The following is a 16,352-nucleotide window of genomic DNA, read 5'->3' on the forward strand; positions in this document are numbered from 1 at the left end:
AAATATATATATATACATATATATATATATATATATATATAATCTTATGTTGTACGCTGCCTTCACTTTGAAATTATGAGATCCAATATCCTCGGTTGTGTAGCCCATGAAGGTTAAAAACAGAGAGAGAGAGAGACTCGTGTGCTATGCATTTGTTAAATTGCAGTGCCCATAGCACCTAAACAAGATTAATCATTCATATAATTATCATCATTAGGCATCCATAATGTTTTTTTTCTCTCTAAGAAAGAGATTAAAGGAAAGGATAAAAGGAAAGAAAATGCTAACTCAATGATTATGACCATAAGAGTAGCCCAAATTCACATCATGGTATGAACTTGAACTCTATTATCTTGTATACACACAATGATAAGACAAAGCATTAAACTTTCCAAGCAAGAAATAAAGGACAAACAATCACACTTAAATTTATTATTTTTTTAATTTTTGATTTGGGGGTGGCCCACAAACTAAATGGTCCAGATAGTTGATTCTAGATGACAGTCAAGATCTCTTGAGTCTTTAGTTTGAGGATGGCCCCACCATATGCTTCATTGAGAGCATGGATTAAGGGCAAAATCAAACTTGCACTTTCAGGCCAAAACAATAATAAAATTCCCTGACAAAGTCTTCTTAATTCTTACCGGGTTTTATGACGTTGAATCTGATCAAAATTATTGATTAAAAAAATACACAAAATAATCACTTTTTAATATAAATCTTACGGTTTAAAACAAAAATTTTCTGGTAGTTCATTTATTCAGAACCTGTTTAAGACACTCTCAAAAAGAATAATAGGAAAATATCAATGCTGGGCAGGAGAAAACTTTTTCAAGTGTTAAAGTCAACAAAAGCCAACATTCATGCCAGCACTCTTTGCCTAATCAATTGAAATTTCCATCACGTTGGTAGACTAGTTAAACAAATCAAAAAAAAAAAAAAAGAAAAAAAAAAAAAAAAAAAAGCCAGAAAAAAAAAAACCAAATTTTAGGAAAAAGTAAACAAATCAAAAAAAAAAAAAAAAGAAAAAAAAAAAAAAAGACAGCCAGGAAAAAGAAAGCCAATGCTTAGGAAAAAGGAAACCTAAAGTTCCTTTTGATAGAAGAATATATATTAAAAAAATTAACTATAGTCATTTGCATGTCTTTTCAATATTCTGGTAAAAAATATTTAAAAAAATTAAAGGAAAAGGAGAATATTACTATTAAGGAAAGACATAGAAGAAAAAAATGTTAAAATAAAAATAGAGAGTACAGTAATGTTAACTCTACTAATTGATATTAATATTAATATTTACATAATATTATTAGTCAATTAGGAGAATATTAATATATTAAACCATTAAAATTACAGGTTTAAGTTTCAAATTAATATTAAATTTACTTAATAGTAACATATTATTGCCAACGAATAAAAACAATTGACAAATATATGTACTTCTAATATATCATCATGCTTAATATTTAATATATATTTATATGTGCTAATATATAAAGTAATATTAATGTAAAAGATCAAATATATTATCATAAAATATTATTATTGTATGAATAACATCAATATAAAAAGTTAAATAATAGTCAATAATAAAACTAAAATTCAAAAATCTAAATAATAAACAAGGTTAAAAATATAAAAATGAAATGAAATGAAAAGAAATAAAGGTGTCGTAATGGTAGGGAAAAGAGGGTAAAGTAACCATTTCATTCCTCTTGAATCTCACTTCTATATATATTGAAGTGTGAGGTGTGATAAAAATATATAATATAAACCATGTGGAGAAATCTTGACCATCGCATTCAAAATAAAAAGAGAATTGATTAACATGAACCATTAGATTTTTGGTTTCAACCTCATTCTCCCTTCTATATATACCTACAGATAATATATATATATATATATATATAATACATATATATTGTAAAGACATTTTCTTTGTCCAGAGGCAAGGAAGTTTAGCCGGGGGTGATGAAACCAGCCGGCAGTATTATTTATTACCAACTATGAACATGGCAAAAGTAACTGAATATTCGCATGTTTTCAATAATAGGAGTTACATATTATAGCACATGATAAATCATTACTTAACCATTTAAAATGTGTGGCCTTTTTCAAAATTAAAAGGAACTTTAGGTTATGTAGGTTTCGGCTTTTTGAAAGTGTTAAATGCAATTTTTGATAAAATTGTTAACATTGGCCTATAAAGTCTCCTTAGAAGGATTGTTTTTATTCCATATTATTATATGCAAAAAATACAAAGATGTGCCATCTAATTTGGCGCTGCAAAAATAGGAGCTTTCTATGTAAGGATATTTCATCTGAACGTTATATCTAATCAAAATCACACTAAATAAAAAAATAATATATATATATATATATATATACAAAATTAACAAAATCTGTTAACTGTTCAAAATAGTATGAGTTTTTATATAAAGAATTGCCATATAAAGTTTTAGTGATTATTGATACAGTTGTCAACATTAGCCTATAAAGTCTTCTCAAAATATTATTTATCTTGTGATGAAAAAAAACACCAAAGTGTTGGTGTTATAAGAATTTAAACATTAGGTTCGATCAAAAACACATTAAATATTTAAAAAATATGCAAAATTAATAGAATCTAACAGCGATTCAAAATAGTATCACACCGATAAGTTATTTTTTTCATGCCCTACCAAAAAAGAATCGGGTAAAATATCATATTCTGAAAAATGAAAAATTTAGATATATCATAAGCTAGAACATGAATATAGTTGCACATAGCGGCGTTTGTCATAAAACCAAGGTGTGTTATTTATGTAGTACTCTCAACTGAGCGGTGTATTCTACAAGCGAAGCTTTTGAGACATGTATAGAGGTGTTTTGTGATGGGTTTCTTTCAAGCCATGCAAAGTCGTGAGTGTCAATTTAATTCAGAAACTTCAAGATGGCTTCTTTTTTTTTTTTTTTTTAATTGAAAACAATAAATAAAGAAGAATAAGAAAGGGAAAAGGGAAGTCAAAATATGTGAGAATATATATACATACAATATCTTATAGTCAAAACAACAATACCTAAATAAATATTAAAATAACCATTAAAACTACACTCATATATACACACACATTAATATAAGATAGAGTCTAGAAGCTAATTTGTTCCAGGAAATTATGATCCAAAAATCTGTGTCGTTGATGCCTGTATTGTAGCAATTTAAAACAAAAACTAAGTGTAGATTTAAACAAAATAAAATTAGGTTCTACAAAACAAATCATATGAAAATCAAATTTAGTAATAATGCCACAAAAAAACTAATTTTGTTTGAAAATTTAATATTGTATATATTTATTTATATAAAATATATGACATATGCATAGTAAAGACGAAGTGGGGAGTGCTTCTCCAATTCTCGTCCTGCCATAACTCAGGGCTGATCCACTCTGTAGGGATTATCATCATCTCTCTAGATAGAGAACTCAAAAATAAAAATAAAATTTTTTTTTAGATTTACAAATAAGTAAATAATTTAGGCCTTGTTCGTTTCGCTGATTCGAGTTTAAAATTCGAGTTGAGATGTGATTTTATGTGAGAGCTTTTTACTGTAGCAAAAAAGTTAGATGTGACTATTTGTGAGAGCTTTTTACTATAGTAAAACTTGAATTCTAAACTCGAATCGGTGAAACGAACGAGTTAGTTTCTTAAAAAATTAACAAAAAAATCCAAAACTCTCTTCAAAGGTGTTTTTGCAATTGCCTTAAATAATTTCATAATAAAATAATAATTTAGGTTTGACAGCTATATGATTTTTTAAGGGAAAAGACTAAAATTCCTCCAAATCTGGCTTTGAATATGAAGCAAATTAGGAAAGCAGTCTAGCAAGCTTTATGTGAAGCAGTCTAGTAAGTAGTCTAGCAATCTGATTGTAAATCTAAAATAATTTCTTAGATTTACAAATAAGTAAATGATTTAGTTTCTTAAAAAATAAAAAATAAATCCAAAACTCTCTTCAACGGTGCTTTTGCAATTGCCTTAAATAATTTCATAATAAAATAATAATTTAAGTTTGACAGCTATATGATATTTTAAGGGAAAAGACTAAATTCCTACAAATCTGGCTTTGAATATGAAGCAAATTAGGAAAGCAGTCTATCAAGCTTTATGTGAAGCAGTCTAGCAAGCAGTCTAGCAATCTGATTGTAAATCTAAATCAATTTTTTAGATTTACAAATAAGTAAATAATTTAGTTTCTTAAAAAATAAAAAATAAATCCAAAATTCTCTTCAAAGGTGTTTTTACAATTGTCTTAAATAATTTCATAATAAAATAATAATTTAAGTTTCACAGCTATATGATATTTTAAGGGAAAAGACTAAATTCCTACAAATCTGGCTTTGAATATGAAGCAAATTAGGAAAGCAGTCTAGCATGCTTTTTATGTGAGAAATTGCAATCAGATGCAACGGAGGAAAAAGTTAAAAGAAAAGAAAATTGATTTTTAGGAAAAGATCTAAATCGGACGAAAAAGGCAACATATAAAAGAAGCTATAGTTGGGAATGGTGATAAAAGAGTTTATTCATTATTTTATTTTATGTGCATATATTATTAAATATTTTATGAATATTATTAAAAATTTTATGATTATTTATGTGACCTTAAATATAATATAAGTGTTATATATGAGAGTATAATATTTAAGGATAATAATCAAAACGATGTTCGTAATGAATTTAATTAAAGTTTAGAATTTTTAATTAAAACATTACTAATACATGTTTTTCTCATTCAGAATGGAATGGTGTTATCCATAGTATTGTTAATATGGTGAAATATTGAATGAGTGTATTACGCATAATGAGATTGTGTAGAACCGGGACACATACATAATATGAATTTCTGATAATTTTTGTTAAGTATAGAAATTCTAATTGAGCCTACTGATGGTCATATATAGAACGATCTTAATCCTGAGGTATTAACAGACTTCTATTTGTGAATTTATGTCTTTTGACTTACTCGGTATGAATTTTGAGATTGCTAAATCTTATTCCTTGTATCTTGAAGACATGATGAAGTGGATAGTTGGGAATATTAATATACGAGATAAAATCCATTATTTCCTGAGAAAGAAGCAGATAAATAATTTTCTTCAGAGTTGATTCGGTACTTAGACTAGTAGAAGCTCTGATTCATGAATTTATTTTATGAATCACTGTCCATTAGATAATCAATGGTACTTAAGGATAAAGATATAATTAGAGAGGTTAACAGATTTTATGTAGCTCTAATTATGAATTATTTATGGAGGATTGATCTATATGTAATGGCGATATCAAATGGACATTTCACAGTTTAAAAGTAAATTATATCTATAATTACGAGATTGTAATTTTAAGTTTTTAGTTGAGTCTCAGAATTATAGGACCATGAGTCCCCCCGTCGTCATTGTAATGCTACAAGATACTAAGGGCAAAATGAGAGTTTTAGAATTATGGAATTCTAAATAGAATGTTCAAGAATAATTAATTGAGAATTAATTATAAATTAAATAATGTGATTATTTAAATTTAAATTTTGGAACACACATGTGGAGGAGTCCACATGGTGTACACACCCAGCATAGTGGGAATCCCTTTGAGATTCAATTGTTTGCTCTCTAAGTCATCCAATTGACTTATTTAATAAAGTTATCCAATTAGAATTCAAATTAAATTAAGTTTGACACCACAAGGAGGAATATTCCTGCGGTTGCCGACCTTATAGGATAAAAGTGATAGGAAATTTTATTTCCAAAATCAATTAGAAGTGAGAGATTATTATTAAGCTTTATTTTGGAGATAAAGTTTAGACTTCCTCTAGGAGTTTGACAGCTACTTTATAAATAGGAGATTGCAGAAAATTGGAGAACACAACTTTTACTCTCCCTAGCATATAGTGACCGGTTTTATAGTGTAAGAAAAAAGAAAATTTTCTCCCAAAATTCACGTCGTACATGTGTTGGTGTTCGTGAAAAACTTAAGTGTTTGAGTGTTAATCCTGTTTTGTTTCAAGTGTGCCCACACACACGTCTTTGTAGATTCAAGAAATTAGTGAGGAAGATTCGTCTAAACAAGCTTGGAGCGAGGAACGTTCGTGGTCAAAGAACTCAAGTTATCAACCTAATCGTTCACTAGGTAAATTTACTCGTAAATTTATTCATAAATTAATTTGATTAATTTATTCATGCATACATTAATGTATTCTATAGAGTATCTCAAAAGTTTCTTAAAAATTTTGTCATACACGATTCACTAGATACACACTTCTGCATAGAAAATCGTTTTCAAACCAACAGCTTTTACCTTGTTGTAATTTCCTAAAAATAACATGTAAACTTTGGATTTAAATCATTTGAGTAATTTTAGTGTTTAAAATAGTGTCTAATTAATTAAATTGTGTGAATTCATGTAAAAAAGTAAAATATCTTTCTAACTAATTTTTTCTTATTTTAATATTTAGGTCTATTAAAATGACGTGTTATTATTTATTTAGTTAGACACTAATTAAAACACCAAAAATTAAATTGGTGATTTGAGTCTATAAGTGTACTATTTTCATTAACAAATTTGAAATTGCCACTTTACATGGTAGAAAAAAAAAAGAAAAAGGAAAAGAAATAAATTAGGAAAAAGGAAAAAAGAAAAAGAAAAAAGAAATAAATTAGGAAAAAAGTTACATGGTAGGAAAAAAAAAATCTATTGTGGAGCGTCCTATTGATGGATTTTTTATTGTCATTTCACCATATTGTCAATAGACAGTATAATATTGTCAATGATAGACTAAAAAAAATCATTCATGGTATTTCTATAACACCCCTATTTTTCCCATAGAAACACAATGGATTTTTAGTTTTCCTTCAATCTTATATTTACCTAAGCGGCTTGAATTAAGCATAAGAGTATACTCATCAACACTACATGATGCAATGGTCAATAGCACTATTATGGAATGTTCAGTATTTCTCTAACATCAGTTTTAATAGAAAAATATTTTATAGTCCTCTGAGGTTATATCCTCACCATCTCACAAAAGGTGACGTCCACAAATGAAATTCACCTTTTATGAGACGGTGAAGATTTTACCCCATATTAGAAAGATTGCTCATTTTAATAAGATTGAGGAGTTTTCTTCCATAACGATACTCTATTAATAGTGCATTTAATTAAATGTTAAATCATATATATTGAAAAAATACTCAATAAACTAAGAAGAATACTGTGAAAGGATATGAAAATGATACTCTATTACTAAGGCAGTTTTTACGGAAAATTTTTAAATATAAAGGAGATTTTCTTTATTCGCTTTGTGCTTTGTGTCACCTAAATTTGTATATTTTTTAATTTTTATGTGATTTTATATAAATTTAACAATTAAAAATTTTAATTTATATTGACACTGAAAAATATCTAAATATAATCCACTTTTTTTTTTCTTTCTTTTTGCCCAGAAATCTCCCCCAACCCAACATGTTCTAAATGAAAAGGGGAGGAGGAGGATGAATGATGAACGACGCTCAATGAAGAATCATTGAATTCCCACCAATAAAGTTCTGATAAATTCACCAACCAACCCAAACACAAACAGATATTTCTAATTAAAATCCTCACTCATTTATGAACACCACCTCTCTCTCTCTCTCTCTCTCTCTCTCTCTCTCTAAAAGTCTCAGTGACCACCACCGGTCCCTCTATTCCATTACTATACTTACTGCCCTTCAACTTATCTTCCCAATATAAAACCCACCTTTCTAGTTTTTATATGTTTTGTTTCTTTCTCCTCCTCCTTTCTCACAACCAAAAACACCCTCCTTGGTTTCATTAAAAAAATTCACATGCAACTCTTTCTCTTCTTTTGAAAAAAATAAATAAAAAACATGCAGTAAATATTAGACAAAAAAAAAAGTGCTTCCCACCTTGGTTTTTTTTGTTGTTGTTGTTGTTTGTTTGTGTTGGTTTTTGTTTCAAAAGAACTGCAAACCAGACAAGTTGAGATCACATTCTTTCTTAAGTCCCAGAGTCTCCATACTCCTCAAAAAACTCTTCTTTTTCATCCGGACAATATTGGTTGCGTGAATTTGTTATTGCCTTATTTTTTTTAGAGCGAGTTTTCTTGGGCAATAGAGGACCACTTCTTTGTGAGTTCTAAAAGCAAACATCTTTGTGAAACACTAAACCCAGTTTAATGGTGATTCAGAAGAAAAGGAAGTATTTTTCTGAGAGAGAACCAGAACCATTTATGGTAAAGTGTTGGTGTTATTTCTGTTGAGGAAATCTCTGAGAGAGGGTTGTGTTAACTATTCGTCTCACTCTTTTTTCCAAAATGGGTTCTGGTTTCTTTGGTCTAATACTCGTTCTGGGACTGTTTTTGAAGCCTTTGTCTTGCCAACAACAGCAACAGGAGCAGCTACAAAATCCCAATTCAGATGGGTATTTTATCTCTGAGTTCTACAAGGGGATGGGATTAACTTCCTCATTGTCTCAAATCTATAACTTCTCTCTGCCTGTTTGTTCATGGCAAGGAGTTTTTTGTGATGCTAAAAAGGAATATGTTGTTGAGTTGTTAGCTTCTGGTTTGGGCCTTTCTGGTTCAATCCCAGAAACCACTATTGGGAAGCTAACCAGGCTTCAAACTTTGGATCTTAGCAACAACAAAATCACTGCCTTGCCTGCAGATTTGTGGAGCTTAGGCTCACTAAAGAGCCTTAATCTCTCTTCCAACCAGATTTCTGGTTCCTTGCCAAACAACATTGGCAATTTCGGGTCCTTGGAAAGCCTTGACATTTCCAGCAATGACTTATCTGGCGAAATTCCTGAAACTACAGGTTCTCTTGTCAGTTTAAAGTTCCTTAAACTCGGCAGGAACCGGTTCGAGCAGAGCATTCCATCCGGGATTCTAAATTGCCAATCACTGGTTTCGATCGATCTTTCATCGAATCGGCTAACCGGTTCTCTTCCAGATGGTTTTGGCTCTGCATTTCCCAATCTCAAGACTTTGAATCTTGCAGGCAATGAGATTCGTGGCCGGGACTCGGACTTTCTGGAGCTGAAATCCGTCACAACTCTCAACATTTCGGGGAACTTGTTTCACGGTTCGGTTATGGGAGTGTTTAAGGAGGTTTTGGAAGTGGTAGACTTGAGCAGAAACCAGTTCCAAGGTCACCTTTCTCAGGTACACTTCAACACTAGCTATAGGTGGCCTCATTTGGTTTATCTAGACTTGTCAGAGAATGAGCTTAGTGGAGAAATTTCACATGCATTGAACTTGGCCCAGAATCTCAAACACCTTAATCTAGCTTGCAACAGATTCGCTAGGCAGGAATTCCCAAAGATTGTAATGTTATTGGATTTAGAATACCTTAATTTGTCTAGAACTAGTCTCACTGGTCAAGTTCCTGCTGATATCTTACAATTAAGTTACTTGCATACACTTGATCTTTCTGAGAACCATCTTGTTGGCCATATCCCATCACTGAGGGTGAAAAATCTCCAAGTCCTTGATGTCTCACTCAACAACTTAACCGGAGAAATCCCAGTTATGATTTTAGACAAAATCCCCTACATGGAAAGGTTCAACTTTTCTTACAATAACTTGACCTTTTGTGCAACTTCTAAAATTGCCCCTGAAAACCTCAGAACGGCTTTTGTTGGGTCATTAAACAGTTGTCCCATTGCTGCGAACCCGGTTCTTTTCAAAAGACAAGCTCCCGGGCACAAGGGTCTCAAGCTTGCTCTAGCTTTGGCCCTCTCAATGGTGTGCGTGCTTGCTGGATTGCTTTTCCTGGCATTTGGTTGCAGAAGGAAAAACAGGTTGTGGGCCGTAAAGCAGAATTCGTATAAAGAAGAACAAAATATTTCTGGCCCCTTTTCGTTCCAGACCGATTCTACCACATGGGTTGCTGATGTTAAGCAAGCAAACTCAGTCCCAGTAGTGATTTTTGAGAAGCCATTGTTGAATATCACATTTGCAGACCTCTTGTCTGCAACCTCAAACTTCGACCGAGGCACCCTTTTGGCGGAAGGTAAATTTGGGCCTGTTTACAGGGGATTCCTACCTGGTGGAATTCATGTAGCAGTGAAAGTTCTTGTCCACGGCTCTACATTGACAGACCAAGAAGCTGCAAGGGAGCTCGAGTATCTTGGTCGAATCAAACACCCGAATCTTGTGCCACTGACTGGATACTGCTTAGCTGGGGACCAAAGACTTGCTATTTATGACTACATGGAGAATGGGAACTTGCAGAATTTACTCCATGACTTGCCACTTGGAGTTCAGACAACCGAAGATTGGAGCACAGATACATGGGAGGAAGATGACAATAATGGGATTCAAAATGTTGGTTCTGAAGGGCTGCCAACGTCGTGGAGATTCCGTCACAAGATTGCACTTGGCACTGCACGAGCGCTGGCGTTTCTTCACCATGGTTGCTTCCCATCAATAATTCACAGAGATGTAAAAGCTAGTAGTGTTTATCTGGATTACAACTTGGAGCCCAGATTGTCTGATTTTGGATTGGCTAAGATTTTCGGACATTGTTTGGATGAGGAGATTGTTCGTGGATCCCCGGGGTACATGCCTCCAGAGTTAACAAAGCCAGAAGTCGAATCACCAACCGCAAAATCCGATGTGTATTGCTTCGGAATTGTTCTTTTCGAGTTGATTACTGGGAAAAAGCCGATTGAAGATGATTATCCTGAAGAGAAAGAAGCAACTCTGGTTGGTTGGGTTAGAGAGTTGGTCAGAAAGAACAAAGCTTCAAGAGCCATTGATCCGAAAATTCGTGACTCTGGACCGGAAGACCAAATGGTGGAGGCCCTAAAGATTGGCTATCTGTGCACAGCTGACCTTCCTTCAAAGAGACCTAGCATGCAGCAAATTGTTGGACTTCTTAAAGATATTGACCCAACTGCTAGTCAGTGAGGAACAAAATGGTTTAAGGAAAAAGGAAAAAAAAAAAAAAAAAAAAAGATTTGGAGTTTATTTCTTCTTCTTTTCTTTGTTTGTTCTTTCTCTTTGTTAAATTTCGCTCTATGATGATGCCATGGGGAAAATGTATAGTATCCTGGAAACTCTGTTTTGAACATTATGCCTTTCTTCTAGGCCAACGTTTTTGGTGCATAAAAGTTCTAAATTTATATACACAGATTTTTGTTCCTTGAAAGAGTATTTTCCTTGCAATATCTTCTTCTATTCCTAGTATTTATTTTGTTCTAACATTTATATGTTTCGATGCAACAACAAGATGTTATTTGTAATAAGAAGTTTTGTTGGTTGGTTGATTAGTCACATGTTATTCATGAAATGGGTTGGATTGGTACTAGTTTGGAGACAGCAAAACAATTCTATTAGATTTAATAAGTACCTTATGTCAAAATTGAGAAATTTTTATGGTTCGAATTTTTAGTTTTCTATTATTTGTTACCTGTCTCTATCTTAGAAGAAATCTCAAAATTTAGACAGTCAAGTGTTTAGCATAAAATGTTTTGTGTTTCACTATATTATTGCACAAACATAGTTTACTTCAACTAACTTTTGAAATGTCTATAGTGCATTCATGTACCAATTTAGGGTTAATTTGACAGAATTTGGTCTTCGACCTTCAAAACGTTACAAATTACAAATTACACTCCTAAACTATGCTCTTCGTCTTATGTTTGGTTATTTAGTCACAGAAGTTGTTAAGAACTCAACATATTAACTATGCGACAGTTACCCAAAAATTTAAGAATTAAAAAACCAAGAAAAAATAAAGAAAAAAAGTATGTACTCTCAAACGAGTTTATTTGTTACCGAAGCAAGTAAAATTTATTTAAATTCATATTCAATGCAATATTTATCTTTATATACACTTCATTAATAAATTATATGAGGTTTACACGGTTGATTCCATTGAGCTTTTGAGATTTTAGTGATTTAAGGCATAAACATAAGACAATAAATATAGTATGAGGTGCAATTTGTAACGTATTTGAAATTTAAGAGTAAAATGGGACAGAGAACATGGCTGGGAGGCCAAAGGTAAAATAACCTTTATTCTATGAAAGTCTCCGGATAAAAAGCGCTACTTTATTTACTATGAGAGCCATTTTTATTTGAGAGATTTTATATGGGTAGGTTGTGATTTTTTAATTATTAAATTTGTGTATTTTTTAATTTTTATGTAATTTTATACAGATTTAACGAATAAAAAATTTAATTGGGGAAGGCCTTTTTTTATTTTTTATTTTTTATATTTTTGCTGAATTACTTTGAGAGCCAATGAATGTATATCTTTCAACATTAGACAAAACTAAGGCCCTGTTCATTTCGCTGATTTGAGTTTAGAATTCGAGTTTTGCTACAGTAAAAAGCTCTCACAAACAATCACATCTAACTTTTTTGCTACAGTAAAAAGCTCTCACATAAAATCACATCTCAACTCGAATTAAAAACTCGAATCAGTGAACTAAACGGATTTTTTGTGTTAAAAAACAATCACTTCAGTGATTGGTACATGGTATTCTTTCAGAAAAGTTACAAGTTGCTTTCTCTCTCTTTCAGGCAGTAAAAGTTACAAGCCTTTACACTGATTAGATATGATTTTGGCATTTTGGTACGTCTCATGTATGAACCCTTTATAGGGGCTTCACGTTATGCTGTCTTTGTACGTTTGTATATTTAACCTTTTTGGGACTATTTTGTGCGGTGAATGTGTTATAACCCCTAGGCGTGCCTTGACCTTTTAATTGATATCTTGGACCACTTTCTTTACCTTTTTCTCAGCAAATTGCGTGGTCATGATGCATGTAAGAAATAAAACAAGGCATGTAGTTTACACTTTAGAGAGCTTGATTCTCAAGTTAAGAAGCATTGTTCTGCTTCTTAAAGAATTTCTTATTTTGCTTTCACTAAATAAGAAAGTAAGGCTTATAGGGAAATAGAAAATAAGAAGAAAAATAATACACGTAATCTAGGTGAGAAACTGTAAAGGAATATAATAGCAAAGACAATAGAGTTAGAAAGGAAAGTAAAGTAATAGAATTAAGAGTTATTTATTCTCTTTTAAATGTTTACTTAACTATTAAATGGTGTAATGCGAAACAACTTTATTATCTTTCTTATTTTAATTAAAATTAGGAATAATAATGTTATAAATATAACTACTAAAATTTTAGCATATATTTATAAAAGGTAAATACATATATTTAGCATTTATTTCTTTTGAGAGGGAATTAATAATCAATACTAAGGGGTACAAAGATTGATATTCACTTTCCTCATCTTATATTGGGTGGAGCCCACTAAATCTCAATTATAATTTTATAAGTAGATAATGAGAAAGAGAATCACTCATCACTTTTTTTCCCCCTTCAATGCAAAGTAAACATGCCCTAATTGTGGTTGGTACGAGAGACTAAAATTAAGTTTTTTTTTTTTTCCTTAAATGCTTGAAATCTCTGTCCAATTCATTCCTTCCTCTTTTTTTTTTTTTCCTCCTATCAAATTAGCATAAGTCATAAAATCCCTCCACTAATCCCTTCACTTCTCTCACTCCTTTTACCTTTTCCTCTCAACAACAAGCTCTAAAAGTTATTATTTCTATATATATATTTTCGATTGAATGTGCTAATTACTTTCAAAATCTTAACAAATTACTTTTAGTTGCTGCTTTTAAAGATGAGATATCTCAAAATAATATGGCCAAAAATAGATTGTCGTTGCAATTCTCTGATAATTTAAGAATTGCGCTTTACAATACCAAACTAACCCTTACATGCTTGCATAATAACTTTTTGTCCTCTCCACTTGGTTTAAAAACTTCTAGAGTTGTGTTTTGAAGAGTTGCAAAATTCAAACACGAAGTTAACTCAAAGCTATTCCTTAATTGACAATCCCGAAATCATAATCAATAGTCTACTTGTATTTAAGATCTTTTTCTACTATATATATTGCTTATAAAATAAATAATAATAAAAAAAAGATGTTTTCTACTAGTCTTAATAGAGTTATTCACTATTCAATTTGAATTGTCACAACTGTTTAATAAAGCTATTTTTTTTGCAGTATGCTTATAAGATGCATGTGATATTTCTTAATGTCAACTTTTAACCACCATACTACAACATGGTATATATTTAGAAAAAGGACCACCACATATGTGACATAAATTCAAGTTTGGAAATCTGTGCCCGGATTGCCTTGTTGTTACGTTTTGTTTAAGAAAATACTAATAATAATTGCTGGGAAGAGGGACAGAGATTCTTTGCATAATCAAAGAAATCTATGCTTTCATCATTAGTGTTGAGTGCATGGTCATCATATTCTCTCAACTTGGTCTTTGAGAGTTTTAGTCTAGATATAGATTATAACTTGTAACACATGGAAGTTAGCATGCCATCATGTGTGTGTGTGTGTATATATAAATATAAATATATATGTAAGTATTGCAGGAGACAGACATAAATCATAACCATGAAGGGCATGTTTCTTTATTGTTTCCAGGTGTATGATATACTGGCGCCATATTTTTATAATGTATATCATGGTCATGCAAGTAATGATAAAATATTATACGCATATGCATGTTCTATGGTCCAAATATAATTATGGGGTATTCTGTATATATGTGTGTGTATATATATATATATATATATATATTATGCATGTTCAGTGAGGTTCCTAGCACACTACTCTACATATTGATACATGCTAATGGATATAAGAATGGTAAGCTCTGTTGTGTAAAGATGACTGTTTAATCTCAGCCATTAATGGATATGAGATCAACGGGAGTATCATTATAAGCCTATGAATTTGATGATTGAGATTGAATAGTGGCAACAAACCTCGACTATAAACAGAAGATAGTTTTCTCTGTTGAATCTACACTAAATTTGTTTCAAGCTTTGAGTTCAATGGTAGGGTTAAAAAAATTACTCTACCAACAGGGCATATTTCTAAACTATTAGATGCTAATCAAGTTTCTTTATATTATTATTATTATTATTTTTTCTAAATCTAATACGAGCCTTTTAAAACTATAATCTTGTAATGTAATAATTTTTAATACCTATCACAAAGCTCTATTTTTTTTACGACTAGGATATTTTTACGGTAGGCATCCCTATTGTACGCGTTAAAAAATATTCAATCTAATAAAAATTACACTAAAAATATACAAAATTGATAAAATTAGATAAAAATATAATGGTTTAAAATAATGTCCTACTCATAAGTTTTCTTTATATATTTATTTTAGAGAAATTGTAGTAAATAGGCTAACTTAAAAAATCCGTGGAAGTAAATAGGCGTTTATTAAGGATTAGAAATTTATAGCCCATTCATAATTTTAAATTGTTTATTTCCCAGTTTTATCCTTAGTTTTCATTTTTATTTTTTGTTTTTTATTTTCTCATTTTCTTCTTATCTTTCCCCCCTATCTCTCTCCCCGTTACACTTTCTCTCTTTCTGCTCTCTCTCTCTCCGGTTGCACTCCTCCCTATTTCTCTCTTCTGACGGCGGCGTTCGCATCTAACAAAGGAGAGATGCTCGACGGTGTGCAGATCAACGCTTTGGAGAGAGAGAACACGGCAAAAGAGGGAGAGAGTGGCGGAGGGAAGAGAGAGAGGCTTATAGTTTCAGTGAGAGAATGAAAAGAGAGGTCGGTGAGAGAGAGAGAGAGTGAAGAGAGAGAGAGACAAGTATTAAGATTTTGAGTGGAATTTTCATTTAAGGGTATTTTTAGAAATTTATTGTTTATAAATCTAGACTTACTTTAAATTGGCCTATTTATTAACTTTTCTAAAACTTTAACCTATTAATTTTAATTCCTAATGTTGACCTATTTCCCTCCATCACCCTTTATTTTAATATATTTCCGTAGAATTCACATTATAACTATAATCCAGTGTGTTCTAAGCCAACACGTTTTTGCATCATGAGAAGCTTCACAGCCCAAAGGGAGAAAGAAAGGGAACAAAACAAAAAGAATTAAATAAAATATCCTTCTTTGACTGCATAACCTTATTCAGTTTACTTGTCAAACATTGAATGACAAAAATAACAATCCTAATATGAAAAATTTTCCACAACCACTTTGAATCTTTTGCAGGCTGGCACTAATAAAATAGTAAGTAGATTTACATCTTCTTTTATATAAAAACTTAAGGGAATCAAATCAATTCTACTGAAGACTAATGTCAACCACACAACACTTTCAAGAAAGACCTTTACTCATGTTTTAGTATTAAAATCTTATGCCCATTACTTTCCACCACCGTTTTTCTTTCCCTCAGCTCAAAGTTGATACCTTATCTTGAAAAAGATAAAGTGGGGATTTTTCTCCCTCATTAGTTGG

At 31.2% G+C, this 16,352-nt stretch overlaps 1 protein-coding gene across 1 annotated transcript; it reads left to right on the plus strand.

The window, feature by feature from the left end:
* The first annotated feature begins 7,938 nt into the window (after window positions 1-7,938).
* LOC21393228 (probable LRR receptor-like serine/threonine-protein kinase At2g24230) lies at window positions 7,939-11,134 on the plus strand. The gene has a single exon (XM_010088553.2). It carries the CDS (start codon window positions 8,339-8,341, stop codon window positions 10,934-10,936), a length of 2,598 nt encoding a protein of 865 aa, XP_010086855.1. The 5' UTR covers window positions 7,939-8,338; the 3' UTR covers window positions 10,937-11,134.
* The last annotated feature ends 5,218 nt before the right edge of the window (window positions 11,135-16,352 follow it).

The sequence above is a fragment of the Morus notabilis genome, unplaced genomic scaffold (genome assembly GCF_000414095.1).
Source record: "Morus notabilis unplaced genomic scaffold, ASM41409v2 Scaffold977, whole genome shotgun sequence".
Taxonomy (NCBI): domain Eukaryota; kingdom Viridiplantae; phylum Streptophyta; class Magnoliopsida; order Rosales; family Moraceae; genus Morus; species Morus notabilis.